We start from the raw sequence: 27,654 nt of genomic DNA on the forward strand, positions 1-27,654 counted from the left end.
TCTTTTTCTTTTTTTTCTTTTTTCTTTTTTTTCTTTTTTCTTTTTCTTTTTCTTTTTTCATTTTTCTTTGCTGTTTTCTTTGCTGTTTTTCTTTTTTCTTTTTTCTTTTTTCTTTTTTCTTTTTTCTTTTTTCTTTTTTCTTTTTTCTTTTTTCTTTTTTCTTTTTTCTTTTTTCTTTTTTCTTTTTTCTTTTTTCCTTTTTCTTTTTTCCTTTTTCTTTTTTCCTTTTTCTTTTTTCCTTTTCTTTTTTCTTTTTTCTTTTTTCTTTTTTCTTTTTCTTTTTTCTTTTTTCTTTTTTCTTTTTTCTTTTTTCTTTTTTCTTTTTTCTTTTTCTTTTTCTTTTTCTTTTTTCTTTTTTCTTTTTTCTTTTTTCTTTTTTCTTTTTTCTTTTTTCTTTTTTCTTTTTTCTTTTTTCTTTTTTTTCTTTTTTCTTTTTTCTTTTTTTCTTTTTTTCTTTTTTCTTTTTTCTTTTTTCTTTTTTCTTCTTTCTTCTTTCTTCTTTCTTCTTTCTTCTTTCTTCTTTCTTTTTTCTTCTTTTTTTCTTTTCTTTTCTTTTTTCTTTTTTCTTCTTTTTTTCTTTTTTCTTTTTTTCCTTTTTTTTTCTTTTTCTCTCTCCTTTGACTTTCCCATTTAGGGACTTCCAGGAATGGCTGGCAATACTGGGGCAGTTGGTTACCCTGGCAGGCAGGTGCAGTAACTATGCTAATGGCTTTGTTTCTTTCTTTCTTTTGAAAACATCTGATATGGGGCATTAGTTAAAATCACTCTCTTCTTTTTGCCTCATCATTAATTTTAATGTGATTTAATGTATGTAGAACATTGGACTGATCTACCTCAGAGAAGTTGCTTGATTACTTTGTTGAACTCATGTACTTTTAAAAAGTGTTATGTCTAACACTTATGGAACTACTAATAGTATAAATGTATTGATTTGTGTAGTATCTTTTATACCTGCACAACACCTCTTTCACAGGTAGCCCTTTATGATTTTTAAACTTTGCACTAAGTTAGGTACAGGAATTCTACACCTTTCTGGCACACACAAATCATATTACCAAAGCACTGAATGTCTAAACACTTCTGTCTTTCATAAACCTTTTATTATGCTTTGTGTTTTAACTTCTTTATATTTTAAGTTCAGATGCAGCAGGAAACTTCTGATTGCAGTATAGTTCCTCTTGATTTGCCGCAGTATATTTATTTTACTGCTGAAACTATTTCTTCAGCTCTTTGAAGATACAGAACATTAAAAGGTTTTTGTTTTTGTTTTCCCATTTAGGTAATCGAGAACCAACAAAACTGGAAACCATCTTTCTATAAAGACAAGCACTTATATAAAAATTGATACGTTGGTCTGGTAATACAAATAATACATAAAGAAGAAATATTCATTATTTTCTCTCTCTATATATATATGTGTGAGCCAAAATCAGCTATTGGCTTCTGTGGGTTTTCTGTCTGCTTAAAGGATGAATTTGACCAGTATTTCAGCATTTTATTGATTTAGGTTTTTTATTAGGTTTGTAATGGTTATATATTTTAGAATACCATTAAAATGTTTTATATGGTGGTGGATGATAATGTGATTGTGTTTAATCACTAAAATTTTTAGACCATTTGGACTGCACATGCTGTTCTGATGTTGGCTTGAAAAGAATTGGAAATGCGTTTAAATAAAAAAAGCTTATGAAAAATCTTGTGAAATTATGTCACCGTAATGCCAGATCACTGGATCTGGAAAAAAAATTCCTCCCAGAAGAAGTAATTTTAATGTAAATGAAATTTCAGTCATTGTCTGAGATTCAGGCATGAATTAAGGGGGGACTTTTCTGAACGTGGTCCTTGGGGATGTCGTTGATGACACTCTCGCCTATAATTCTGGAAGATGTATTGCCAGTTTGTAGTTAACAATTACTGTTATAGTTCTTTCAAATAGAGCATTTCTGTTTTGTTAAAATGAAATAAAAGTCATGTCTTTTTGTAATAGGGTTTAGCTGGCCCAGAAGGTAACCCAGGTCCTAAAGGTGTAAGAGTAAGTAAGCATTTTGGCATGCATGACTATTTTTACACATACAGTACATAAGAAGGGGGGTTGGGGAGTTTCATTCAGCCCTGCCAGTTGTACGCGCACTGAATCATCCGGTCTTGCAGAATCCACAAATGAGAAATTATGATATTACTTTTAAAATAAGTTTAAGGATTTATTTATTTTTTTCACGGTAAGCAGTGAGCAATATAGAGCAGTCTCATATTGTTGCTCTCCCTCTCACTTGGAATGCGTACAGACATGAAAAGGAAAGCAGTACTGAACGTGGGTGTGAGAGCTGGGAGTGAAGAGGAGCGGACGTTTCCTGCCTGAAGCATTATTTCCATAATGGAAGCTGTCAAGAGGGGAGACATATCTGGCATTTGCAATCTGTAACTGCTACAGCAGCTGATAAAGGGAAACAGTCTTGTCGTATAAAAACCATAAAAGTCATCATCTTCAAGGTTTTAAAGTGTTTCAGTCAATGACGCTCATCCCAGGGACTGAAGGCTCAAATCTCAGTGCTTTGCTGATTCAAGGTTTGCTTTGATTGTTCCAGGAAATAAAATAGGTTGGGTTTTTTTTCTTTTTCCTTTTTTTAAATAGGCACATGCCCGTTCACACTTGTGCTTGCTCTTGTAAATATTCTTTGAAAGTGACTCTCAAGGTCTGGTAGTAGACGTAGGTTTTCTGTGTCCTGCATGTTGCTGGTTGCATCTGGGATTTGAAGGGGTCTTTCACTCTTGGGCCCTCAGCTCTACAGTGCTCGTGCTGTACAGATTGCTGAGCAGTGCGCTGGGTTTCCAAGCATCTATTAAAATAATCTCATTGTGTTGCTAGGCCTTTGTTTTTAAAAGGTGGCTACTCAAAGCCTTCATTTGCAAGTGTTTTAAACTTTTTTTTTAATTGTGTCAATTTTCATTACTGTAATGGGAAAAATTAGTTTGTCGGGATCTAGTGCCTACAGATACTACATCCTGAGGGACTGCATCTCTCTTACATTTCTTCACTTTATTTTTGCCCAGATTCTCAATGCATTTTGTTTCTTTCTCTTTCCCACAGACAAAACATTAAGTGATCCCAGGCACTTCTTGAAAAGTTATTTTTTTTTCTGTTCATACAAAGCTGAAAATGGCTAGCCTTTAGTAGCATGAATAACATTAGGGAAAAACAACTGTCAGGTCTTAAGGCCTATATTCCTTTATATGAATCCTACAAGCAACTGCCAATAAAAAGGATGATGCAGCCCTGTTGATAGCAATGTACTATTGTGCCATGGAGGTATATAGTTATGGGATACCTGATCATGTGTTATGATACATGATTCTTTAGATCTTTAAGTTTAGAACAGTTCTACAGTACAGCTGTATTCTGCTTTTCAGCTGTTTTAAGGAGCTATAGTAAAAAAGAAGTGCCTTTGTTTTCTTTGCTTTCACTAGTGTTGCATATCAAGATGGGCTCTGTCTTTCATAATATCATCAAAGAATGAGTTAAAAAAATTTTAATTACACTCAGAGGACTAGAGAGAGAGAGAGAGAGAGATGAAAGCAAGAATTTTTTTTTAGTTACTAACATTTTTATTACAATCTCAGTATGAATCTGGTAATGAAGAATCACTTTATGGTACTTCTGTCTGTAAAGTGTACTGTCATTCCTACTGAGTACAGAGCGTGTCTCTATGTCCGTATAGTAGATTATATGTGCACCACAACAGAAGCATGAAAACTGACCTTTCGAAGCAAAACAAAAAACAAAATTAAACAGTACAGTGTTACCATAATTAATTTACAAACCTTAGGAACCAGTACATAAAACATTTGTGTATACACAGTCATTTTAAAAAATGTAATAAAAATATTTCTGAGGATAATTTAAAGCATAGGGAAGTGGAAGCTTCTGCACATTTTACTTTTCCTAGTTTTGCAGTTAAGGGAATTGTCTCACTAATGAGCAAGGTGACCTGAAGAGAAGGAAAGACTTATAAATTGCACACTTCACAAGCATTGCAGCCGTCTGTTTTGACTTGCTTTTATCATTTAGAAATGGTTGTACATATTCTATTTAACATGTAGTTATGAAGATTCCTATCAGTGAGAAAAACATCCTGCCTTTATAATTTTCATTATTGGCTTTGTTTGGGGTGCGGGGGAGAGGAAGGAAGGGTGAGGCTTCTACTGAGATCTGTTATAGTGGTGGAAAGAAAAATTCTTGAGCCAGCCAGAGAGAACAGCCTTTTGCAAAGTGCTCAAATAAGTTCTCCACTTATGAATATCTTAATTTCAGATTTTTTTACTTTAGCTTTTATCTCTGTTCATTTAGTTAATGCTTAAGTGGCAGGCTTGTGAGCAAACCACAGGGATCTGACCTTGCTGTTACCCAGCAATTAGCGTGTCACCTGTCACAGTGGCTCTTCCACAGAAGGAACCATTGACATTTCATACTGAAACAACAATTATATTTAGCAATGGATTTAGCAAAAAGTCTATTTCTCAGCAAATTTTACATTCACCGTGGATGGAATATGCTACCATGCAACCACAGGGAAGCTGACTCTTGAAGTGAGGATGTATTTCTGGCTTTCTGAGGGAGAAAGTAGGAGAGAAGTACACTGTGACTGATTTTTAAGGAAAACATTCTGCTTATGACAGGGTAAACTTTCTGGCACATTTGCATATAAGAGTAACCAGGGAAGTTATTAAAGATAAGAAATATCTTTTTCTGATTATATTTCATGAGTAAGGTAAATTTCAGCAGCTTCTCTTCCTTATTTCATTTAGTAGAGCTCTCTGATGAAACTTTGTGACTTTTGGGAACACTTTCTTTGTATGGTTACTGTATTTGGTACCTATATCATAGCGAGTTGTTTTTGCAATTAGTTGGAGAGTAAATTGTGCATTTCACTAGTGATTTTAAATGAGCCTGATTTTAATCCCTGGATCTTGAACTCACAGCTGACCAACACAGAGGAGCAAGTACTGTTGGTGGGAAGCAACCTTTTTAAAAAAGAAGTGTTCTTGTGTTTTAAGGGTTTCATTGGACCTCCAGGTGCGGCAGGACAACCTGGACCTGAAGGAGAAAGGGTAGGTTTAACGAAACATCAATGGTTTAATGAAACATCAATGAAATATTGGAATCTGTGTGGAAATGCAATAAGTTAAGGATGTAATGTATGTTAGAAGTGGCCCCTGAAAAAAATACAAAAGACATTACTATTCATTTGAGTCTTTGTCAAAAGGCAAAACTGATATGGAGAAAATAAATATAAATAATAGATCATATCAAATTAATCTGAGCAATAAAATACAGTGGTACTGAAGTTAATAAATTTGGATCGCCTGTAAATTATTAATTGCATTTAATATAGATCTGCAAGGATTAGGGGTCTTTTTTCTTACCACTGAGTTCAGTAATGAATATTTTTCATTGCAGCGGTTTCACTCAGTCAGTATTTGCCAGTTGCCAGATAATGTTTAGAATAAAATTGTTCATAGCAGTCTCAATCTCTGTTACTCTGTGCTTGAGCTTTTTCTTTTTTCTCTTGAGCACAAAGGATGCCTGGCCATATACTTTAATGGAATCAGGATCTGGCCCTTCTTCATAGTTCAGCTGATATGTCCAGAGTAAAGACTAGCACAGTTTGTGTTTTTGTCTCCCTCCTCCCACACCCATTATAGGGTATTGGGTCTATGATTCAAAGATTCAGAATCTTTTCTTTATGATGCTTGGTCTCAAACTGTCTTTTCCAATCAAGTGGAAGTTTAATTACTTGAATTTAAATTATTGAACAAAAGAAAACCTAGTTATGGTGGGCTGTTTCTTCTCAGGGCATTCCAGGCGTCCATGGCAAAAGAGGCCCTAAAGGGAGACAGGTAAGGCTTCTGACACTTCTGATTTCTGCTGCCAGCATAAATGCACCTGTAATTCGCTATATAATTTGAAAAATGTTACTCCTGTATTTTCTGCAGATAACTTTCTATTGTTTCCAGCTAGTACTTTGCAGTACTGAAAATTCTGTGCAGAGTAAAACTAGTACAAGTTCTGAAGTGAAGAACACTTAACATAATGAGCCTTGTGGCTGGTTATTAATATCAGCTTCCTGAGTGTTAGAAGATAACAGAAGCACACAAATATATTCCTTAAAATTAGTGTTAGCACAAGGTATAGATATGATGCAAATTTGAGAAGTTTAATTTTGGTGTTGGTTTAAATGCAAATCAGTAGCTTCTAATGTCTGATATTTCTGGACTATAGCAAATTAAAGCTATCCTCTACTTACCATATATTTCTACAGCTGAGAATAAACACAAATCTTCCAAGCATACATTATCAAGATTTACATATTTCCTGTGGTTTATCTTCTATGCCAAGTCTTTTGTTTTCTGCTGCAACCTTATTATTTTAGCTCTTTGAAGCTATCCAGGAGTTTCCAATTTTAACTTTCTTGTGGTTTGCTATTGGAAACAGCAATAGCATTCCCAGTCATGCACTCAGTTGCACTTAGCATTTCAGATGACTTCCATGTACGACTTTGAGCATGCTTGTACAGCAGTAGTGTTGCCTTTCCCCTAGCTTGGCCCTTGATGTATGCTATAAAAATTGTGGAGGACTCCGTTTAATTATTTTTTGTTTGTTGTGTGATCCTACCATCCTATGAAAAAGGTACTAGCCTTCAGTAAAGGCCTTTATGGTGTAAAGAAAAGCACACAGAGAAATGTCATTAAATAGACAGACCTTACTCTCTGAAGCTGCTATTCAATTGTTAAGGCATAATATCACAGTAAGGTTCTGTTTTTTAATTATTCAGCTAACAGGACAGGGTGCTCCTATGCTTTTTGAACATATTATAGTTTACCTATAATGTGAATTAAACACTACTACTTTGTGCATCTGAGCACTGTACAGGAGGTGGTCTGTGCCACCAATATATAGCAGTAGTTGGTAGTGTGTTGTGTCAGTGAGTCACACGAAGCATTTAAGAAGAACGAGAATCTGGATGGAAAACAGAGGGCTTGTGCTCAGGGTGGACAGAGAAAAAGGAGGTGGCAGTAGGGTACTCTGGAAACCTGTTTTGCATTATAATCTCATTCTCAGTGGCAGGTGTCGCTACTGCTTCTGATTGCCAGTGCGGTGGTTTGTGTCAATCCCTGTCGGCTGGTGCTATGCGCACGGTGGTGAGCAGTTATTTTTCATTTACATCAAGAACACAGCTTGAGTACCAGATTGTGCTCTGATGAGGGCTTTTAGTTATAAAAATCAATCTGAAATGGTTTCATGAACAAGAGACATCACTGGGAGCGCCTCTGTGTGATGTTATTGATTAACCTTTATTTAGTACTGATTCCTCTGTAACGTTGTCATTTCCTTAATCCCAAGGTCATTCCAAAGCCTTTTTATAACCTATAAAGCACTTACTAGACGAAAGTCTTCCAATGTGGTGACCAGTCCAGCAAAGTAATTAAATGGGAGCCTGGCTTAGTGTGCTTTGCTGGATCACAAACTTAGAGAATGTCTCTTTTTTCAGATAATGATAGCTGTGGTGGACCCTGTGACAAAAGACATTGTCAGAGAGTTAACAGCTCCAGTGATTCGGGCCAGGGCCTTGTCACTAAAGGACACTTGGCATGGGAATTGCATAGTGCCTGAAATCGGACCCCTGGCCTTGTCTAGCATGCAACTTATTTTTTTGGACAAGTTTTCTGTCAATAATAATGCTGGAAAAAGAATAGTCTGACTGGCAAAGTTCCTTCTGGAAGAAAACAAATCCTGAATATGATCTCATTTTTTGGAAAGTAATCTGAAGTATAAAAGAAGCGGAGACTCTGGTCTTCCACTGGATAAATACGGTAGTTCATTTAATATTTAATAAGCATTGGAGACTACAGTAAGAACACATTAGAAAGATCATAGATAGACAATTACACTTGCTGATGTTTAATTTACCATCTGGAGAGACTGACAGGTAATATATTTGATATTTGACAAGGGATTGTACAATTGATATTCAGAATGCTACCACTTAGCAAGCTTGCTGAGTAGTTATTAGTGTTTGTAATGTTTGGCATATTTGAAATGGAACAAAATATTCAGTTGCCAAAATCTTTTTTGTGAAGATTACAGAGTGGGGATTTGTTTGAATTTGAGATTGGTTGCTTATACAGTACACTTTATAGTCAAAGCATATGTATCCCATTTCTTTCCATTATATGCTTATAGTACAAAATTTGGCTAATTCTGCAGTATTTTTAATGTATTGTCTGTCTTTTTACTATGATGTGTTTTTATGTATGTAGTTTGACCACATTTAGGGGGAATGTTTTTACATAGTTTTCTTCTGTATGGGACTAGTTACAAACAGCAGTCAGTGTGTCAGAACAGACCTTATAAATTGTACCAAGAATTTATTAGTCTAGTCCATTGTAACTGTGCAAAAACAGTTAAGGTTCTGTTTTCTATTAAGATTATGAATAGTCTCCCTTCATATGTTTTATAGTAATGTGTTAGATGATAATATTGATGTAATAAAACATTTGTTGCACAGTAGTGCTATTATACTACTTCCAGTTTTAGACTTTTCTGACTGTTTTCCTAGGTTGGAAATTCTTCTCTTTTTCTACTTACTAGAATAGTTTTATCAGCATCAGTTAGAAGACTTATGCTGTTGAGAATGGAGTTATGATGACTGTGGGTAATCTGTCTCCTTCATAATTCATGGCATACTGTGTTTGTGCTGTATGTAAATAATCGCCTGTGACCTGCATCTGTGATCTGGTGGCTGGAAGAACTGTACTATTGCATTCTCCATTTCCCTTTTGATGCCTCATTTTTGTTTTTTTTAAAAAAGGATATTCATGTATGTTATCTCAGTTTTGCCTTTTCCAACATCTACCTACCATAGACAGTGCAACCAAAATACTATGCTATTAAAAAAGGGTAGTAAGTTAATCTTTGTCTACGTGTTATGAGTTGGTAGCTTTTAACAACGCAGGCACTGTAAAATACTTATTTTGCATGTGTGTAATTTTCCATATGAAAATTTGGCCAATGGTGTATACGTTGAATCAGAGAAATCTGCTATGTTGACAATTAGCATATGAACAGCTACTGTTTACGTAGTGAGACAGCAATACTAGAAAGGTCTGTACATGTCAGACCTTATGACTATGGCTATAGATTCTCATTTGTGAGCTCTACGACCAGATCCTGAATAAAAATTTTGTAGCTGTGAGAGGTGTTCCTGTTCTTTGCTTTTCTGAATTTGTAAGAGAATGCAAAAAAATCTTGAAGTTGTCTTTTGGAAAGCATAGACTGGTGAGACATGCGAAGAGTTGGGTGGCAGAAACTCTGTCCTAGCAGGAAGGGCATCAAGAAACAGCCAACCAGCATTCCCAGTTTGCAGCAGGATGGCACGCTGCCCCCGTATGCGGGAGGGCAATCGCAGTGACTCACACTGGCTGAGGAAGGGCTGCAGGCAGGGGGTGCCCGGGCTGAGCCCCCGGCCCCTGGGAGCCGTGGCAAGGGCCAGGAGTGCGGCAAAGCTGGCCTTCTGCTGGGCAGGGGCCCCTCTGGGGACACGAGCCTAATTGCATCGGGCAGCACAGGTATAACGTCTTCCTCTCAGACTTCTCTGCGCTGAATCCAGTCTGGTCAGTCAGGTATTTCCACATTTCATTGGAAGGAAGTCATGGCCTGTACAATCTCAGAAAAGTCAAAAGATTTGAAGTTGCATCTGCAGGCAAATTATCACTATTTTAGAAGCCCTAAGAGTGTAACTTTCTTTTTTCTCGTGTTAATGCTATAGCTGCTTCTCCATTTCCATATGTTTTTCACTTCATTACATAACCTTTGATAACGCCATAGATACTCTGTATTTTTCATGTCAGTATCGCATGACCGTAAATTAAGTTGTTTTCAGTGTGCAATTGCAGTGCATTAAGGATGCCCCACAATTGTTCTGGAGAGTATTTGACATGTTAATGAAACCTAATGTCTCTAACTTAATACCCCCAAGGTAGAAGCTTTATACCTCAAAGTCAGAGGCAATATGTCATTGATTTCATTGCTAGTAGGATTTTTTCCTCCCACTGCCTCATTCTCCACTGATTTAGGATGATCACATCAGATGATATAGCAATTAGCTTACTACTCATGTAGTTTATATTTAATAATTACACATGTAACTTATAATTAATTTAACTTATGGTTTGCATTAAGTGAAAGTACATTCAATTCAGCAAGTTTTTCTCTTTTCAAAATGTCTATTTGTTAGTTTTGTGTTCAAAAATGCAACCTTTACTGTGTTACAGTTTTTAAAAGATGACACAGGGAGTGCTATGAATGTCTCAGATTCAAATTAATTGACAGCATCATGAGATGTCAGGAATTAAGAGCTTAAGTTGTTTCAACGTACTATTTTGGTAGTGTGCATATATAGATGTTTTATATACACATAAATTACATTCATTTTTATAGAATTTTTGTTTTAAATTGTGATTTAAACCTAATATGACTTGAGCAGTCCTTTAAGTATTTTGTTTTATGAGATGATCTTCCCACCTCCTTGTTGCAGTTTCTTCCTGACTGCTATTGGTATAATATTGTGGGAGGATATGTATTCCCTGTGACCTTAAGAAAAGAAACTATCCAGCTTTATGAATGTCTTCTAAATAAGGCAGTAAAGTGTCAGTAAAGTGGGGGAGTTTCCATTTCATTTTGCTTCCTGCTTTGCAAGAAGCTTTGACACTTCACTTGGCCAGTCTGATTTCTTCTACATACTTGTGTTTAAGGAGGATTGCTATCTCTGACAACCTAGACTCTAAAGCAAAAACTCTGATAAAATGAGTGAGGCTTCCCCATGTCTTGTTTGTGTTATTGTTCCAGTCTCTAGATGCAGACTGAGGAAGACAAGTGTTCATGCTGGTAAGGACAGTGTTGTACCAGAAGAGTGGAAAATTTGATTTGTAATGCACATTTGTCACACTGAGTCCAGAGCCATTAGTATTTGGGGAAGAGTAAGAGGACAGTGAAAGACAGAATGTTTTAGTGACTTCTATAGGCCACAGGAAAAAAACATTAATCTTGAGGTAAAAGCACTAAGCAGAGAAATAGGAGACTTCAAGCACAGCCAGTCTGAGTTATATTGCTGTAATACTGCTCTCAAAGCACTCAGTCATCTGATTTTATCCTTCACTTACATTGTATAGTTACGTCTTTTTGGATATGATTTTAGAAGACCACAAAATTCTACTTGAACAGCGCAACTGAAATTTCCCCCCTCTCCCTTCCCTCCATCTCTCTTCTGAACCCCCTTGCTGATATCTTAATTTGTAAGATCTATAGGAATTTGGTGCTCAAACCATCCTTTGTGTCTTGGATCATAAAGAACAAGTATTCTCTTTTCTGCTTTAGGGTTTTTCAGGTGACTTTGGAAACAGAGGACCACCTGGTCCAGATGGGAATCCTGTAAGTATGAGATTATGTGTTGATTAACCTGGTAAAATATGTAACATGCATGATTAATTCCATTCCAAAATAAAAAGGAGATTTTTGCCTGAAAAGCAATTTTCTGAAGCCTACAGGAAGATTTGTTACTTTTATGTGGAAGGTGCTAGGACAGTACTGTAGTGAGCAGTGGTGTAAAAATGAAAGAGAAAAGGACCGGAAAGCTGCTGAGAGTGCATAACTTCCACTGCTGCAGGTGCTGGCTACCTGGAGAATCAGATATTTTCCTGTCCCTATTGCATTACTGATTAATGTTTTGCCTTCAGAAATTCTTGCCTTGGATATATGATTTTCACATTCTTTATTTAAACCATAATTCTAGGATCCCATTTAAAAAAAGGCATTCTGAATTTGCGTGCCAAAACCCTGGCTTTTGTATGCTCACGCATTTGATAGTTGATTTTATCCTTTGAATGTTACTGAATACGCTATTGCTAGTATGTCTTTTAGTGCATTATAATCAGTATGGTAATAGCTCCGTCCTTGGCAGCGTGCTCAGGCTAAAGTGCTCTGGTGGTACAGTACTCAAACTGTGGCACCGTCACGTCGCTTTACTGGCAGTCCTCAAAGGAGTTTTGCTGTCTTGTCCTATTTGTAGGGAAGCCCTGGCTGCAGACTCCAAACTCAGGTTTCCTTTGATATGAGAAAACAATGCAAAGGGCTTTGGGCCAGGCGAGCAAATGGCAGTTTGAATCTGCGCTCACTGCTGGGTCTCCTTTGGAAACTGCTATCAGTTGGCCTCTGAAGGCTGCTCAGATATGGTCAGCAGCTGGGCAGAGCTGGTCTCCTTCCTAAAGACCTCCCCTTTCCTGAACCCAGGATTGGACATTTGTTTTAGAAGGGCTTCCATGAATTTTGCTGGTGCAATTATTATCCTTTGGTGCCAGCATTTTGGAACACGGGAGAAAACTATTTTGCATTTCTGGTTTCTGAGGCAAAGTTCACCTTGGGGGAATGTCAGGTGATGTCAGCCTGGTGCTCGCCATCTCGAAAGTGCTCTGAGGGGTTGTAAGTGTGACCGACTGCTTTGCAAATGGCCTACAAGGGTGAGCTCTTCCTTCCCTTGCTGGTACTCCCAGATTTCCCTTCTTTCCTGAAAAGCAGATATGCTTTTTCCACAGGATCTGAAGAACAACGGTATTTTAACAGAAACAAGCTCAGAAACCTGGGTCCTAAATTACAGACTTGCACATTACAAAGAAGCCTGTTTTAACACACACATTTGCAAACAAGTTCCTTCTAATCTGCCAAGACAGCTGCTGCTCTTACTGCCTCCTCAAACAGGCAGCAACCCCTCTGCCTTCCTCCCCCCAGACTCACCCCCCCCAGGGCTTGCTCAGGCAAGGGGCCAGGACCGCAGCTGCGGGGGGCTGCAGCCTGGCGCGATGCTAATGCGATACTTGCAGAGCCTGTTCGTGAGCTGGCGGTGGAGAGCGGGGGCTGCCTGGGAGGCCCGTGGTGACAGGAACTTGGAGGGAAGGCGCTCTTCCCTTGTGCTGCCCCTGCTAATGACATCTGACTCCATGCCCAGTTCCCTCTATGCAGCAGAGTAGTGCCTTGCCTGTTTCCACAAATAGCCTCCCGACTCCCTGAGGATGTTGGGCTGCTCTGGAAGACATTGGTGCAGTGTCCGACCTCCCGCAGGAGGTTTGGGGCAGGAAGTGGGTGCAGGAGAGAGGAGAGCCCGGAGATGCCCCTGCACCATGCCCAGCGGCTGTGGCCCGTCGGGTAGCTTCTGAGTGGGCAGATTTGCCCACGTAAAAACTACCCTTTGTGGTGGAGGGCAATGGACTGGTGAGCCCTTGGTTGGATTTGCATCAAGTGGCTGGTGTCAGAGGTTGGGCCAGCCTGCAGGAAGGGTGCTGGCCTGGAGGGCTGTGCTGCCCCTTGCGCGGAGGGCGGAGAGACCAGGCAGCCATGGAGTTGGCAATGTGCAGGATTTCAGCCTCTGCTGAGCTGAATTTCAATGCGGCAGAGACGGTTGTTGTTCAACTAATTGAAACAATCAAACCTTTTTATATACTGCAATGTAATAATAAAAAAACCCACCTATGAAATGTGAAGGTATTGGTACTCTGTTTCTATTCGGTAGGATTTGTTCCTGCTACATGAAGTACAAATAATCTAGTTCATATGAAGAAATAATTTTCCATAAAGAGAATGTAGCCTTCAAATGTGATTCACAAATGTCTGTCTTTGAACCGGGCTGGTGTCCTGTTTGTTTTTTAAAAAAATCTTCATGGAGTCTCATGGAGTGCCCCCTGCCCCCATTGGTTTTTTTCTTCTTCCCTCTTAAAATATCAGGATATCAAATCTGGTATTCCTTGCTAATAAAGGAATGACTTTATGATACAAATATCTAATTCCTCAGTCAAGGGTTTTAATAAGTATATTCCCTTACACAGTGGTAGGCTGTCACTTTTCAGGAACTCCCTAGATAAATCCCAATTTATTTACTTTGCAGATCACTTTTATTTATCTTATTAGAACTGATAATTTGTTAAAATATAAAAATTTTGATAATCTAAAATTATTTGTCTTTTAAGGGAATTGTTGGTGGTGTTGGTCCTCCTGGATTTCCAGGACTAAGAGTGAGTAGACTTGTATTTATTTATTTTGGTTTGGCTTCACTACAATGTTTGTGTTGTATGTTTGTGAAAAAGTTTTTTTAAAAAAAGAATTTGGGGGTTCTGGGATTTATTTAAACAGATTTTTTTTAAATTAGCCACAATTTTAATTAAAATCACTTCACAAAATTTCTCTCATACTGCTAGTATGGAGCATTTGTATACTGGTTTTCTATTTGTATGCTTGTTCCTGATCTTCTATGTCTGGATTTTTGTTTATCTGAAAAAAGCAAGTTTGCTATTTTTTTTCAGTATTGCCCTCAAATGTTCCTTTTTTTCGTATATTTTTAGGATAAGCTTGTGCTACTCATTATGTAGTTGCAAGTTGTAGCTGTATAAAGGCAGTCACACCAGAGAATGCTCCACGATGTAGGAGAGTCATACAGGAGGTGGGAATGACTGTGACGCTTTCAGGCAGTAGGGCATTACACCCTTATTTCAAGTAATTCATGTGTTTACTGACAGAGGACCTGGGTTTGACCGTTGATGCTGGTTCGGTTGATGCTGGTTACCTAGCCTTGTTCATAGTTCATAATATGTGGGAGAAAATAGCAGGTTTACACTTGAATTAAGAAAGCCTTGGTATTCATTCTCTCCCTCTCCCTCTCCCTCTTGCTCTTTTTGCATCTTGAGCTCCAAAACATTCTTGAAAACTTTGTTAGTTTACACTGATGGCCATCTAACTTTTCCTTTGAAGTATGACAGCTGAGTTCTATTATTATTATTTTTAATTATATGCTTGTAATAAGAAATGTTGCTATAAGAAGTCCCTTGCTGCCTGTTTGGGGTTGCTATGCTGTTGCTATAGTGAAGACACAAGCTTAGTCAAGGAACCCCTGCGGCTTGCAGCCCTCATCATGCAAACATGACTCACTGTTCTTCTCAGTTGACGTATTTGAGCCAACTGAACCACTCGTGAGACTAGAGGTTGCACTTTTGGGAATTTGCTTTGAATTATAGTTTGCTTTTTTTTCTTACGTGGCTATCTTTGGAATTTTATCTCAGGGATTTTGATAGCTATACAAATATAATTGAGGTTTTTAGGAAAAAAAGCATGTTATATATCACTTCTATAAAGATACTGCTAATAATTACTATGATTAAAATTAAATTCAGAAGTTTAGCCCCATCCTAGAATTTGTGAGCATAAATTTTTGCAGATCTATTTTCTGTGTTGCTGAGTTGCAATCAATTTCACAGAGAGATTGAGTGTCAGTAAGTTTTTTATAAAATATAGATGATATTGTCAATGACCAGTCCAAAGTCTTTACCACTGGTATGTTTCCAAAACAGTACCAGAAGGAGATAAAAAAGACTTTTAACCCATTGTCATATTGGGGTGTTCTTGCTTTGAGCCTCAATCTATGTTGAAGCAAGTTTGCATTCAGAAGTTGTCAATAAAACAGAGGTTAGTTTTGCCAAAAAAACATTTAGACTCTCAGATATGCAGTAATAGCTAATTTATTGATGCTGGAATGAGTAGACTATGTGTTTAAAATACTCCCACATATAAATGATAGGAGTGGATTTGCTCAAAACAGCAGTACTTGCCAGAGTTGATGGCATAATTAGATTTTGACCAGCACAAAATCTGCAAGGGGTTTTGCCTGTTAACTCCATTTGTGTGGGCTACCACATCTCGTTTCTACATGGGGCCCTTTGTACAGTTCCAGCTGTGTATGTGCATGTTTACTCTACATATTTTTTACTCAAAGAGAAAACTCCTTAGCTTAGATAAAAATTGAGATATGCTTCCTTATCATGTACAATTACCAAGCTAATTGCTCTTGCTGGTAGTTTTTAGTTTTGCAATGTGACAATCTGCGGCAGGACTTTTCCAGAGAGGACTCTGCTATTCTCATCTTTTTTTGGTATTAGAGTCTAAACCCCAGGAAGTGTTGCGAGGTTTACATCATCTGTTGCTTCTCTCTTTGCTCTTTTATGGAGCAGGGAGCTCCTTTCATCTCTACGCTTGTGTGTTTGTAGCTCAGGTGAGTGTATACATACTGACAAGCCATGACATTTTTGGAGGCAGAAATAATTTTGCAGATAAGCTTCTGATCTTAACTAAGTGCTCAGAATGACAAATGTATGAAGAAAAATATGTATGGACAACTGCCTATGATGTGCAAATGCTGCTCAGTAAGGGTAGGTAGGGTCACTGTGTGTCCTTCTGACAGCCTAATAGATCTTATGGATGTGTTGGGATGTTTCTAAAGGTATCTTGTTTCCTTGAGCCAAGACACATTAGAAATGCTGCTTAAGGACAGCTAACTCTCCCTGGTTGATAAGACCTTACTGGCACGGTAAACTTCTCAACAGCCTTTGGAAACTGCCAAAAGCGCCACCAAATCTGTATGGTTTAAAAATAAAGTCAAAACATGGCTGAAAAGGACTTTGGTAACTAATGGGGTGTCTTGTGTGGATGCTCACCCAGTGCATAGGCATGATCAACAAAGCTTTCCTCTGTGCACCCCTCTGTGTCTCTGTACCACCTCAAATTAGTGCTCTTGTTCCCAGTTTCCCAGACAGTGAGATAATTGGAGGAGTTATGCTTTGTTCTGTATTTTCTTTACAAGAGACTGTTGCACCCTTTAAACTGTTGCAGAGTCTCACCAGGACCCTGAGGGAATTTTGGGTGACCCCCGCCATCCCTGACAGCTTGTGCAGCACAGCCCCATTCCTGCACCACACTTGCTCTCCCCAAACAGGTTCGTGCACTCTGGCCTCAGTTTTCACATGACCCCGTTCAGGCAGCTGCCAGGGGTCATCCAAAACTGATTAAAGAATTAGAGACTTTAATATTTGTCCTAGAATACTTAGTCAATTGTAACACATTATACCATTACAAGATGAAATGTTGAACAGTAGATTAGATATAATATTATACTAGCAGAAGCCAACAGCATGAATTCAAGTAGCTTGTCCAGCCCAGCTGTATGCAATGTCAAGAGCTAATTATACTTTTATGTTTGTTCATGAGAACAATGGTAAAGCAAGCAGCATGGGCAAGCTGAGTCCAAGAATTCCTTCCTTCCATGACTTTTTCAATATGTCAAAACTGTTGCCAAGTTCAGAGTTTTGGCTGGCTGCACAGTCAGTCTCTCATGATTTGCAAAGCCATGAGTTTTAGTAAGATGAGGATTTTGAGAAAACTTGCTACTACAATTACCAGAGCAAATTTTTCTCTTAAAATGAATGTTTTTTTTCTTTAAAGAAACATTCCTAATACTAGGAAGTATTGGTTTTCTTTTCCTTGTATCTTGTCTTTTTTATTCAACAGGTAGAAGCTATTTATTTTTAGTTTCACTAATCACATATAAATGATGGAAAAGATAGGCTTCATGTAGCCCAAGTAATTTTTGTTTTCATTGCTGTTAAATTCTTTTGTTTTAAAACACTGCTAAATTGGATGATATGTAAATAATACACTAGTGTCTATATTTCTGCAGATTGAATATGTTGTTAATAACAGTATCAATGCAACAGACATTGTATATTGAATCTCCTGTCTTGAACAGTGAAAATAAGTTTTAATTTTTCACTTCAAATAAATGCAGAGTGAATGCCCCAAAATAGATTTTTTTTATATATCCTTGCATAGCTGTCAAAAACTCCTTACCAACTTCAGCTATGCAAACCTATATCTAAAATGAGGTGACACAGATGTCAGCACTGGTATATTTGGAAGGCAGTTGCTCTGCACAGATAAGATGGACCAAAAATGTGGTGTTTGTTAAATATATTTATAACTGATTTTATGTCTTATGAGATTGTTTACACAGTCAGCATGCTTATTTTTCCTACAAAAGGAAGTGGATAGGTGTCTTAACTGTAAGTTTTGCAGTACTGTAATTAAACCATAAACATAGAAATGAATCTAATCTAATTTTTAAATTGATGACTTTTGTCTCCCTTTTATAGTGATTAATTTAGAAGTTTATTAGACATCTACTACCAAGTTTTCACCAAACCAATCAGCAGGTGCTAAAATACAGCAAAGCTGATGTAAATACAGGATAGTTTTTAAAACTGATGGACTTATTAATTCAACTTTTTTCTCATTGATAGTTAAAGTCTGTATCTCCATACTCACCTTAAGGCAGCAGGTGTGACTGCCTTCTAATGAGAAGAAAGATTTTCAGGTTTACCATAGTCTGAAGATTTCTAGCACTTCTCCCTGTCTGAGATTCAACTTATAAGCATGCTGCTCAGATATAATGACCATAGCTAAGTAGTATAAAAGGGATATTTTCTCTTGAAATCATTTTTCACTTTTATTTCGGTGTGGTTCCAATTCTTTGCTGTTAATTAGGCCAGCCAAATGTCTCTAGAGGCAACTCCAGACTCCAAACTCTGTTGCAGGAGTTTTATCAATCTGAATTTTGTTAAGCTGTTTTGGAACCTCTTCCTGTTGCCCTTCTAAGCTGAATCTCCCAGCTCAGTACCCTTCTGTGCTTTTTCAGCCAATGCCTTTGTTAAAGTAAGTATGTGTTTCAACATATACAAAATAGCCTTGCTGAACCATATCTACAGCAAAAGTAAGACATAGCAATGGACACAATTTATCTTGGCATCAGTTAACCTGACAAAATGTATCTTTTAAGCAGTTATGGAAAGTTAGAGCAATATAGAGTGGCAGTTTTTCTGAGAGCTTTACCGAACACCATTGAGAAGCTAAGCCATCAGTCTTCCTTTTTCTTCAGCAAATCATGAGGCCGGTGATGGCTGAAGAAAAATGTTTTTGCTAACATTCCCAAACGAATAAAGAAATTGTGCTGAATTGGAAAAAAAATCAGTGTCTACTTCCTCTTTTCAATATCCGCTCAGCAAATAGCAAAAGATTTTTGTGTTTATATTTGTTGCTGAACTTTGGCATAGTATTTGTAGCCACAGAGGTATAACACTGCCATGTTTTTCAGAGGTGGAAAAGGCAGAAGGTGGATAGACTTTCCCCCCTGTAATATAGTTTTAGCTCTTGCTGGGTCTTCAGTTTAGCTAACCATCTTTCTTTAATGTGGTGTTGCTGTGTTAATCTTTTAAGTATTGTTTAGGTGTTGTTTTTTTCTGTCTCTGTCTCTCTCACTTCTGGGATGAAACTAATCCCAGAAAGTAGGGATGTAGTAAGGACTTGAACGTACCTGAGGATGGAAGCTGTTAACTTGCCTGTCATAGCTTAGGTTAAGATTGCACACGTGGTGCAATTCTGGGAGAACCCCATCTCTTTTTTTAACTTGTAGAAGTCACTGAGAAATTAAAATAAAAAAACCAAACCCTGCTTTTTATTAAATGTCACTATTCATAGTAGAATAATTCCTTTAAGCCAAATTTGATGCTTGCAGAATAGTGATGTGTCATGTAACTCCGAAGACAGAGAGGGGGTAGCCACCGAATATGCAGCTGTAGTAAAAAGGACAGGTTCATTAGTCTGCATTGCCCAGCACACCACTGTGTTCTCCTGGATACATAATATTCAGAGGAAGAGGGAAGCTTGGTTCCTGGTGTTACTGCTGTTGTGGATGGGAACCATAATGGTGGAGGACTTGTAATACGGATACTTTCCTCCAGGAAATTAGACTGACAAAGATTTTTTGGTTTCTGTCTGTGGTGCAGAAAATACCATATTATGTTACCAGTCTCCAAGTTACTACACTTCAGCAAACATTTAATGCGGTCACCTTTTCTGCTGTCTCCTAGGGAGGTGTTGGGCCAGCAGGACCAAGCGGACCATCAGGAATTCCAGGGCCCATGGTATGGTGTGAAACGTTCCCACAGCCAGGTGCCTTCACTGCTTTCCAAATTATAGACAAACTTTGGATTTTTATTTTCTTCCCTTTAATAGGGTCTTCCAGGGAGTGTGGGACAGCCTGGAATGAAAGGTGATAAGGTGACTTAAATATTTCATTATTTTAGAGCTACAGTCCTATCAGACTTCCTCTGCCAAAACTTGAGCAAAATAACATGCTTGACAAAGCCTTCCATTTTTCTTTTTGATTTCTTTTCTCTTCTGCTTTTGATTTCTTTTCTCTTCTGCTTTTTCTTTTTATAAACTCTTTCAGACCTGGAATCTGATCCTTTGGGCAAACTTACTTCTGGACAGAGTACTTCTTACTGAGCAAAACAGTGTCCAGTGCTGTGTCTATTTGCTGGACTGGGTGCTGCAGTGCAACATCTTGCATTGTCATTCAAAGATCTGTGCTACAGTTTTAAATACTAAGCACTGATTTTATTTTTCTCATTCTCTGATTCTGAGAACTATCTTGTTATAAACCACATACATGTATCTGTATAAAATAATATGTTGTTTAGGGTGAACATGGCCTTGCAGGAGAGCCAGGAGACCAGGGGTACCCAGGAGACAAGGTAATTTATAATTGTACTGTTTTACAGAATTGTCCAATTTCAGCCACTTCTTTAGGCTTTTGAGTCTTTTTAAGTGCAAAAACTCAGTTGCATAAAGGTAGAATGCAGTAGTATAAGTTACAGGGTACCACTGAATTAACATATTTTTCAAAAATGCTTTTCTAATTAAAACTCAGTTGGGGAAAGTAGTGAATGAAGACAGGTAAAGGGCATGAGCAGAATTCTGGCTGCCATGTGTTCAGAGATGCATCAGCCAAGAGAAGCTTGGTGTGATCTGTTTCCTACTGAAATCTGCTCAGAAGCTGTTGTACAAGATACTTTCCCTTGATCATGAGACTTCATTTGGACTTCATCTGGACCAGCTTTGGTTAGCAGCAGCCCATGGTCTGGCATGCCGCTTGGTAGGAAACTGAGACAAACAAGTATTCTGTTTCTTCTTTGACTGGTGCATCAGAAGTCACTAAAATAGTGCATCCTGTGAGAACTCTTTTGCTGAACTCATTTCAGATCCTGCAGAATGATTTTGAAGCTTGCTTTGGGTGGCAAAGTAAAGCAATTTATTTATTGCTTCCAACATAAGGCAAAGATACATTTTCATTTGTATTTAATAGCTTTCTTTTTTCAGGGTGCTCTTGGTTTACCAGGACCCCCAGGGATCAGAGGAAAGCCAGGACCTCCTGTAAGTTTAAACATTTATTTTTGCTCTCAGTATATGACTATATGTTATATTTGATACTTCTCTGTGTCTCACACTTAGGTCACACACAATCCTCTAGAAGCCACTTATGTCAAAATGCACAAAGAATAAAGCCTAAGTTTGTTTTATTTCTAGTAACTTATAATTGGTGACTTAGTCAGATCCTGACCCGTGTATGTTATATTATAAAGATCAGTATATATTATAGATGTCAAATTTTAATATGGGAGTTAGTTATGACATTTGACATTTTGTAACAGTCACTTTCAAGGGAATAGACATCATGGTAATGTTAGAACCAAATTCGCTAAGAGCTTTGGGTGGTGCCCAGATGACCATTTGGGCTAGATGAATTTGCAGAGAGTGTGGGAAACCTCGTAATAATGGCCAGTCATTTATCAGGGATGGGAGCGGTCATGGATTATAGTATTTACTGGTTTGGGGCAATTTAGAGGCATCTGTTTGTAAATGTTAAGACATAGCTTAAGGGTTTGATATTACCTGTAATATAAAATAAAGCAATTAATTATTTTTATTCTAATAATGCAATCCTGGGCTTCTGAATTCTGGTTATTTGACTTCATGATTTTAACTTTTCCCTGCCTCTTTTCTGTTTATAATGAAGAGCAACCAACACTTAATGCTTTTAAAGGATTAATCACTCCAGTCTCAGCTTTTGTATGTGCGGTGAAACTACCGTTGGATAACCTACGTAGCTGTCTTAAATGTCATAGGTCCTTAGAATCAATAAAAAAAAAAAGTTCTTGTTTTGTCCTAGATAACTTACAATGTAAACCCTGATCCTGCAAGTCTTGTACAAATTTGCTTACCCTTACATGCAAAAACATGGCCCTGTTACATCTAAAGACAAGCATGTGCTTTAGCTCTTTCCTGAAAAACAGTGGACTTTAATTACAAATTGAATGTGAATAGCTTCTTCCCTTTCATTGAAGTAAGATATGAGACCTCAGTTCTGTAAGTAATATGTTTAACTTTGCAGAAATGGGCAAACAATTATATTAAAAACATAAGATTTTCCAGGTTAGGCTTGAATTTTACTTAAGGAACACACAGTTATGGCAGCAGCAACAACAAAGGTTTAAAAATGTGGAAGAGCAGATAGAATTTAGAGAAATGTTTTGGTCAGCTTTTTAGGTGTATCAGTATTTGTGTATAATGTAGTCATTAGAGCACGTGGATAGGGCCCAATTAACTTTTTTGGCCAGGAATGGCTAGTTAAGATATATTGATAAATATATAAACCAATATTCATAACAGTTACTTCCTGGCCTTTTAAACAATATACAATTTTTTGTTATGAAGACAGTCATATCTTTCAAATTTGTTATTTATACAAATATTTGGGCTATCCCAAAGCTCCCAATTTTATTTATCTAAAACTAATCTGCATTTTATTCATTGTGACTTCAGTGAGGTATGAAGAAGAGCGAGTCTTAATTTAATCCAAAGAGAGGCAGTATAAAATTTCCTATTTAATAGAAAAGTCAGCTCCACAATTTTGTTGGTTTCCTTTTCGGTAATTTTTTGAAATCTTAATAAGAGTCTGTTTAAAAAAATTAATTTGTTATCAAAAACCTAACAGCTTGGATTCTTTTAAGGGAAAAACTGGAGATCCTGGATTGCATGGACCATTGGGTCCTCCAGGTCCTGAGGTAAGAAATTTCTTGATTAAATATAAATGGAATGTCATTTACTTTTAAATCACAAAAATCAGTCAAATGGGTTTGTTTCACAAATACTGTTGTCTTAGTTGAATCAGAGGGTACTTTTTTTTTTTATCTATTCATATCCTAGAGGCCAATGGATTAATTCTTCTCCTTAAAGTACAAATGATTTAGCTCATAATTTTTAAAGCAAAATGTCAATATACAGGATCATTGAATACAGCAGAAGTGCCTCATTTGCATATGCAATTGGGATCAGTTCTCATGCGAATCCGGGTGTTGCACGGATTACCCCCATCATGTGGTTTCTTGGATACACTTCCCTTCATGAATTCCACCACATGTTTACAAACAGAATCTTCCAAGCCTGGTTGAATATTTCTCTGTTACAAAATAATTTTAGTTGGAAGGAATGCAAAGAATAGACACCAGTTCCATGGGAAGCATCGTTAAGCATTTGGTTCTGGCACAGCAGTTGCCTAAGAACTGTTTAATATTTTGGAAGCCTGCACAGAAACTGATTCAGTCCCTCAATTGTTACATTTGGGTGCTTTTTGGTATTTTTATCAAGAGCTATAGAAATAATGCTGTGGACTACACAGGAAAGACAAACGTGCACACACAGATGCTGAAGAGAAGAGAGCAAATATCCAGATTTTTAACAGGCTTCCTCCAACAGATGTATTTATTTTTTTTTAATACATGCATATATTCACAAGATACATAGTAGCAAGGATGGTTGTTCTGGCCTTACAAGACACTAACTATAGGAACATCTCTCTTCAAACAGAGGCTCTGAGCTCTCACCTGTTGGAAGTGGGAGGCTAAGGACTCTGATCCTCAAAGAACAAATTACAGGGTTTTATCACCTTGGTAGTTACTGTAGGTCTTACTGGTGCTGCAGAACACAGACTTTCTTGTTGGAGACGAGCCCTCGTTGGGAGGAAACCCACCAGAAAATGTGTTGTAGCAACACAAGATGGTCTGTTCAGAATAAGCCAGCATGTTTTTGTGACTGGGCAGAGAATATTTTAATACCCTTCAGGTAGAACGAAAACTGCACAAAGCCTGCACACACTGCCCAGGGCCACCTCCCTCTGTGCCTCAGGATTTCATGTTTTGTGAGCAGCTCCTCTGTTAGCAGAAGAGATCCCCGCATCACCTCTCCTCTGACAAGTGATCATCAAATTGTTGGTCCTGAAGCCTGTGCCATGGTCACCCTGATGCCTCTGCTGGAAGTCCTTCAGAGTTCCTTACACCAACCCAGGCATGCTCTTCCCTTGGGCCTGGGGAGAAATTCACTGCTCAGAGCTAGTACCTTCAGTGCAGATATGGATGGGAAAACTTCATCTCTGAAAAGCTTAGCTCAGGGATGCAGAATTACTTCAGGCATTGGAAGGCAAGTGAAGTGTTTCTGGATAGGTAATCAAAGCATGACTGGCCAGGTGTTTTTCTTTGAATATTTGACTGGAAAATGTCAGATTTAAAGCTACAAAACAATGCATCTCTTAGCTTTACTCACACAAGCCAAACCCTTATGAAATGAAATAAGTTTTGCCTAGCCTATGTGCACACATAAAAACATGGTGACCATATGGTAAAACAGCAGAAATGGAAGGGAGGCAGAACAGCTGCACACCAGGATCTTGAAGAAATTGGAAATCCCACAAGTTCTTTAATAGAAGGAAGAAAAAATATCTACTTAAGGACTGTATCTTATTTTCCCTGTTATTTTTTATCTTATAAAAGTAGCTAATTGTTATTGCCAGGAGCTATCTAGACACGATTGGATATATGAGGTATGAGAGGTTACTGCAGTTTTTTATGTAAGATCCTGCCAGTATCATCTCTAATCATGTTTCTTTCAAGAGCTCCAAAACCAGGCAGCCGGCAAGTCAAACAGAGCTGTTCCCCCTTTTCCTCTTTCATTATCTGAATGCTCAGACTTTTTGTGACCCCGTAGCAGATGGAAATGTTAAATTCCATACTGCATGTTCTCCTTTATGCTTCTGGAAACAGCCGTTGCAGACTCTGGGATTCTAGTGAATGGTTTCTTCTAAGGAGAGTAATTTGAAGGTGGTATGGACATGACAACGTATATGCCTTTCAGGAAAGGTGGGTGGTGGTGGTGGTTGTTTAAAAAAAAGCAAACAAAAAACAGCATTGTGATTTGTTGCCACTGTTGCCCAGTAGCAGAACCTGTCAAATACTACTCCCAGCTAGCTCTCTCTCCTGCTGTCCAAAACTTAGAGTGGGATTTACAAATGTACCCAGTCCCCAGATTCAAGCTATTGATTCAGGTAGGTGTGAGATAAGTAACTGTGGATTTTTTCATCCAGTTCTCGTTCCCATTCTTTTTCTTTTTTCTTTTTTCTTGGTCCTTCCCATATGAAGAAGGAGCAGTCCCATTCCTGATTCTTTTCCCACATAGACTGCTGTAAATCAGGCATTGCTGTGGCTGAAGTCTGTAGTTCCTTCTGCATGCAATGGCAGGAGCAGGCTTGGTGCGCTTCATTTGTACTCCAAGGTTTTTGGCTTTAGATGCAGTTCAGCAGTGAATTGTTTCCCAAATCTTTCCCCTGCAGCTGTGTAGCAGAGGTACACCAGGTCGGAGCTGAAATAAGCCACCCACTCATAGTGAAGCTGCGCTGGGAACTGCAGTGCTGACCAGCCAGGGTGCAAGGAGGGAGGAACGGGGGGCCTTGCTCTTGCTCTCTGGGCAGCTGTACGACGCTTTGCTGCCACATGAGTTTTTTTCAGTGCAGAGGCCCTGCAGCATCAAGCCAAATTCCCTCCTGGGTATATGGCCACAGAGCAAGGGGCTGTCGCATGCTAGAGTGCTTGCTGCTCACAAAGCACAGGATATTAGCAAGCCCTTTTCAGAGTGTATTCTTGAACAGTTTACAAGCTTTCCTGCTTTGTCATGCATCTAAAAATGAACGTTTAAATTTACAGCTTCCTAGAGAGCTTTATTTTATTGATATAACTGCTAGAAAGTGTTGGTCTAACTGTGTTTTAACCCACACACCCATGTTTACATACTGTGTATACTGAAGTTAAGTATGTAATGGATATTCTAAGATGAATGAAATTAGAATGGGTTTTAACAGGCATGTATCCATAACATTTTACTTGTAGGTAAATTTTGCTGTAAGAATCACATTTGATTATCCCCCAGGAGTGGGGACGATAGTTTCCTTCAGATATACTCTGAGTATTATAAATAGTTTTCATCTGGAGCAGAGAGAGTATTAATTATTATCTTCAATAGAACTTTATTTCATCTGCAGATTATTTTGATTTGAAGTATTTAGCTCATTCTTTCAGGAAGGTACTCATATGGGATTCAGCTGCTATATGTTTCATGCTCAAGGCAATAGCATTACAAAGAAAAAGGTTATGTTTATGTAATAGTAAACAGTCAAAAAGGCACATTTTTTGTAAGTGAATCATTGGCTGCTCTGAATTGTTTGTTTCAAAAGAGAAAAAAAGTTTAGTTTTGCTGTGTGTTTTATCTTATCACATGATGTTTTGAGGCTGTGTAAACAATGCTATGAATGCAATAGCCTTCTCAGTATTAAATAAATCAAATAACTTATCAAACTTATCAAATAAAATATGTTAACATATAAATGACTTGGAGGGCATACAGAAATAAAGACAATTTTATAGCTGAATTATTTGCATGCATATGTCTAAAGAACTGTTCCGATTGTAGAAAGCCTGATACTTTCTGCTGGCCTTTGCATAGAAACATTAACTAGTTCTCTCAAACTTACTTGGCATAAGCACCTCTTTCTGATCTTTTTTTTTTTTTTTAAAAGAAATATGCACTAATTTTGGAGAAATATTCAATTTACTTTGCCTTTCTAATAATATTGAAAAGGGCTTCTTCAGATGACCCTCCAATGTAGTTTGTTTTCTTCAGAATCATTCTGATAGTTCGTTCTGCTCCACCTAGGGCCTAGTGCATTTTCACAGCCCTGCATAGATATTTTGCATTGGATTTGTATTCTTGTAGATTTTTCTTTTCCAGATAGAGCTGTGTGAGACCTCACAGAGAGGTGTGAGAGAGAAAATAGATTTTTGAATTAATTTGTGTCTCTGCAGAGCTTGTCCTTTCAGAAAAATAATAAACGCTTCTTACTTGAGAATGCAGAATTATATCTCTCGTTTGCTTGGTCCAGAGAGACTAGTTTTATGCAGAAATCTTCCTTCAGAGATTTCCTTTTATGAAAAAAGCTTTAATAGAGCTTCTTGTTGAAATTCAGGGGCTGCATTTAGTCAGTATCACTTCTGAAAATTCGTTCTATATTCTCATTCAAATGAAACATTGCATGTAACTGAATGAAATCATTTCTGAGCAGGGAAACTTGGCAACTGAAGGGACTACCGCAGTCCCTGGAGAGGTTTTTGCTCTGTGCTGCCCTTCCACAGAACTCCCTTCCCAGCCTCACTGAGGATGGCTGGGGAGTGCCTCAGGGAGCTAGAGGGCACGAGGGCCAGTGCCTAATAGTGATGCTGGCATACGTCTCATGGAAAACCCTTCGAGCAAGTTGGATGCTGCAAATGCAAGGGAATTTCTGGGGAAATGGAGTGTGTGTTCCAAGCATCTCAACAGTCTGCTCCCGTATTAGCAGCCGCACAGAAAATGAGGAAAAGAAAAGCACTAGCCTTTGCAGATCTGCCATCTCTGTGAGGACTGACTTCAGGGCTAAAAGGCATACACTGGCGTAGTAGCAATCCGTTGGTCTCTGC

The 27,654-nt window shown here is 38.0% G+C and overlaps 1 protein-coding gene across 7 annotated transcripts in view; it reads left to right on the plus strand.

Annotated features, from left to right (window-relative positions):
• Positions 1–27,654, plus strand: part of COL24A1 (collagen type XXIV alpha 1 chain) — a 158,733-nt gene that overhangs the window by 44,241 nt on the left and 86,838 nt on the right. For all 7 annotated transcript variants that reach the window (XM_064515983.1, XM_064515977.1, XM_064515979.1 and 4 more), the window contains 11 exons: positions 635–688; positions 1,988–2,032; positions 5,053–5,106; positions 5,851–5,895; positions 11,432–11,485; positions 14,071–14,115; positions 19,849–19,902; positions 19,994–20,038; positions 20,461–20,514; positions 21,140–21,193; positions 22,831–22,884. In XM_064515983.1, the coding sequence (XP_064372053.1) occupies positions 635–688; positions 1,988–2,032; positions 5,053–5,106; positions 5,851–5,895; positions 11,432–11,485; positions 14,071–14,115; positions 19,849–19,902; positions 19,994–20,038; positions 20,461–20,514; positions 21,140–21,193; positions 22,831–22,884 (558 nt within the window). The remainder of the gene's footprint in view (positions 1–634; positions 689–1,987; positions 2,033–5,052; positions 5,107–5,850; positions 5,896–11,431; positions 11,486–14,070; positions 14,116–19,848; positions 19,903–19,993; positions 20,039–20,460; positions 20,515–21,139; positions 21,194–22,830; positions 22,885–27,654) is intronic.

This window comes from Dromaius novaehollandiae, chromosome 8 (assembly GCF_036370855.1).
Source record: "Dromaius novaehollandiae isolate bDroNov1 chromosome 8, bDroNov1.hap1, whole genome shotgun sequence".
NCBI lineage: Eukaryota > Metazoa > Chordata > Aves > Casuariiformes > Dromaiidae > Dromaius > Dromaius novaehollandiae.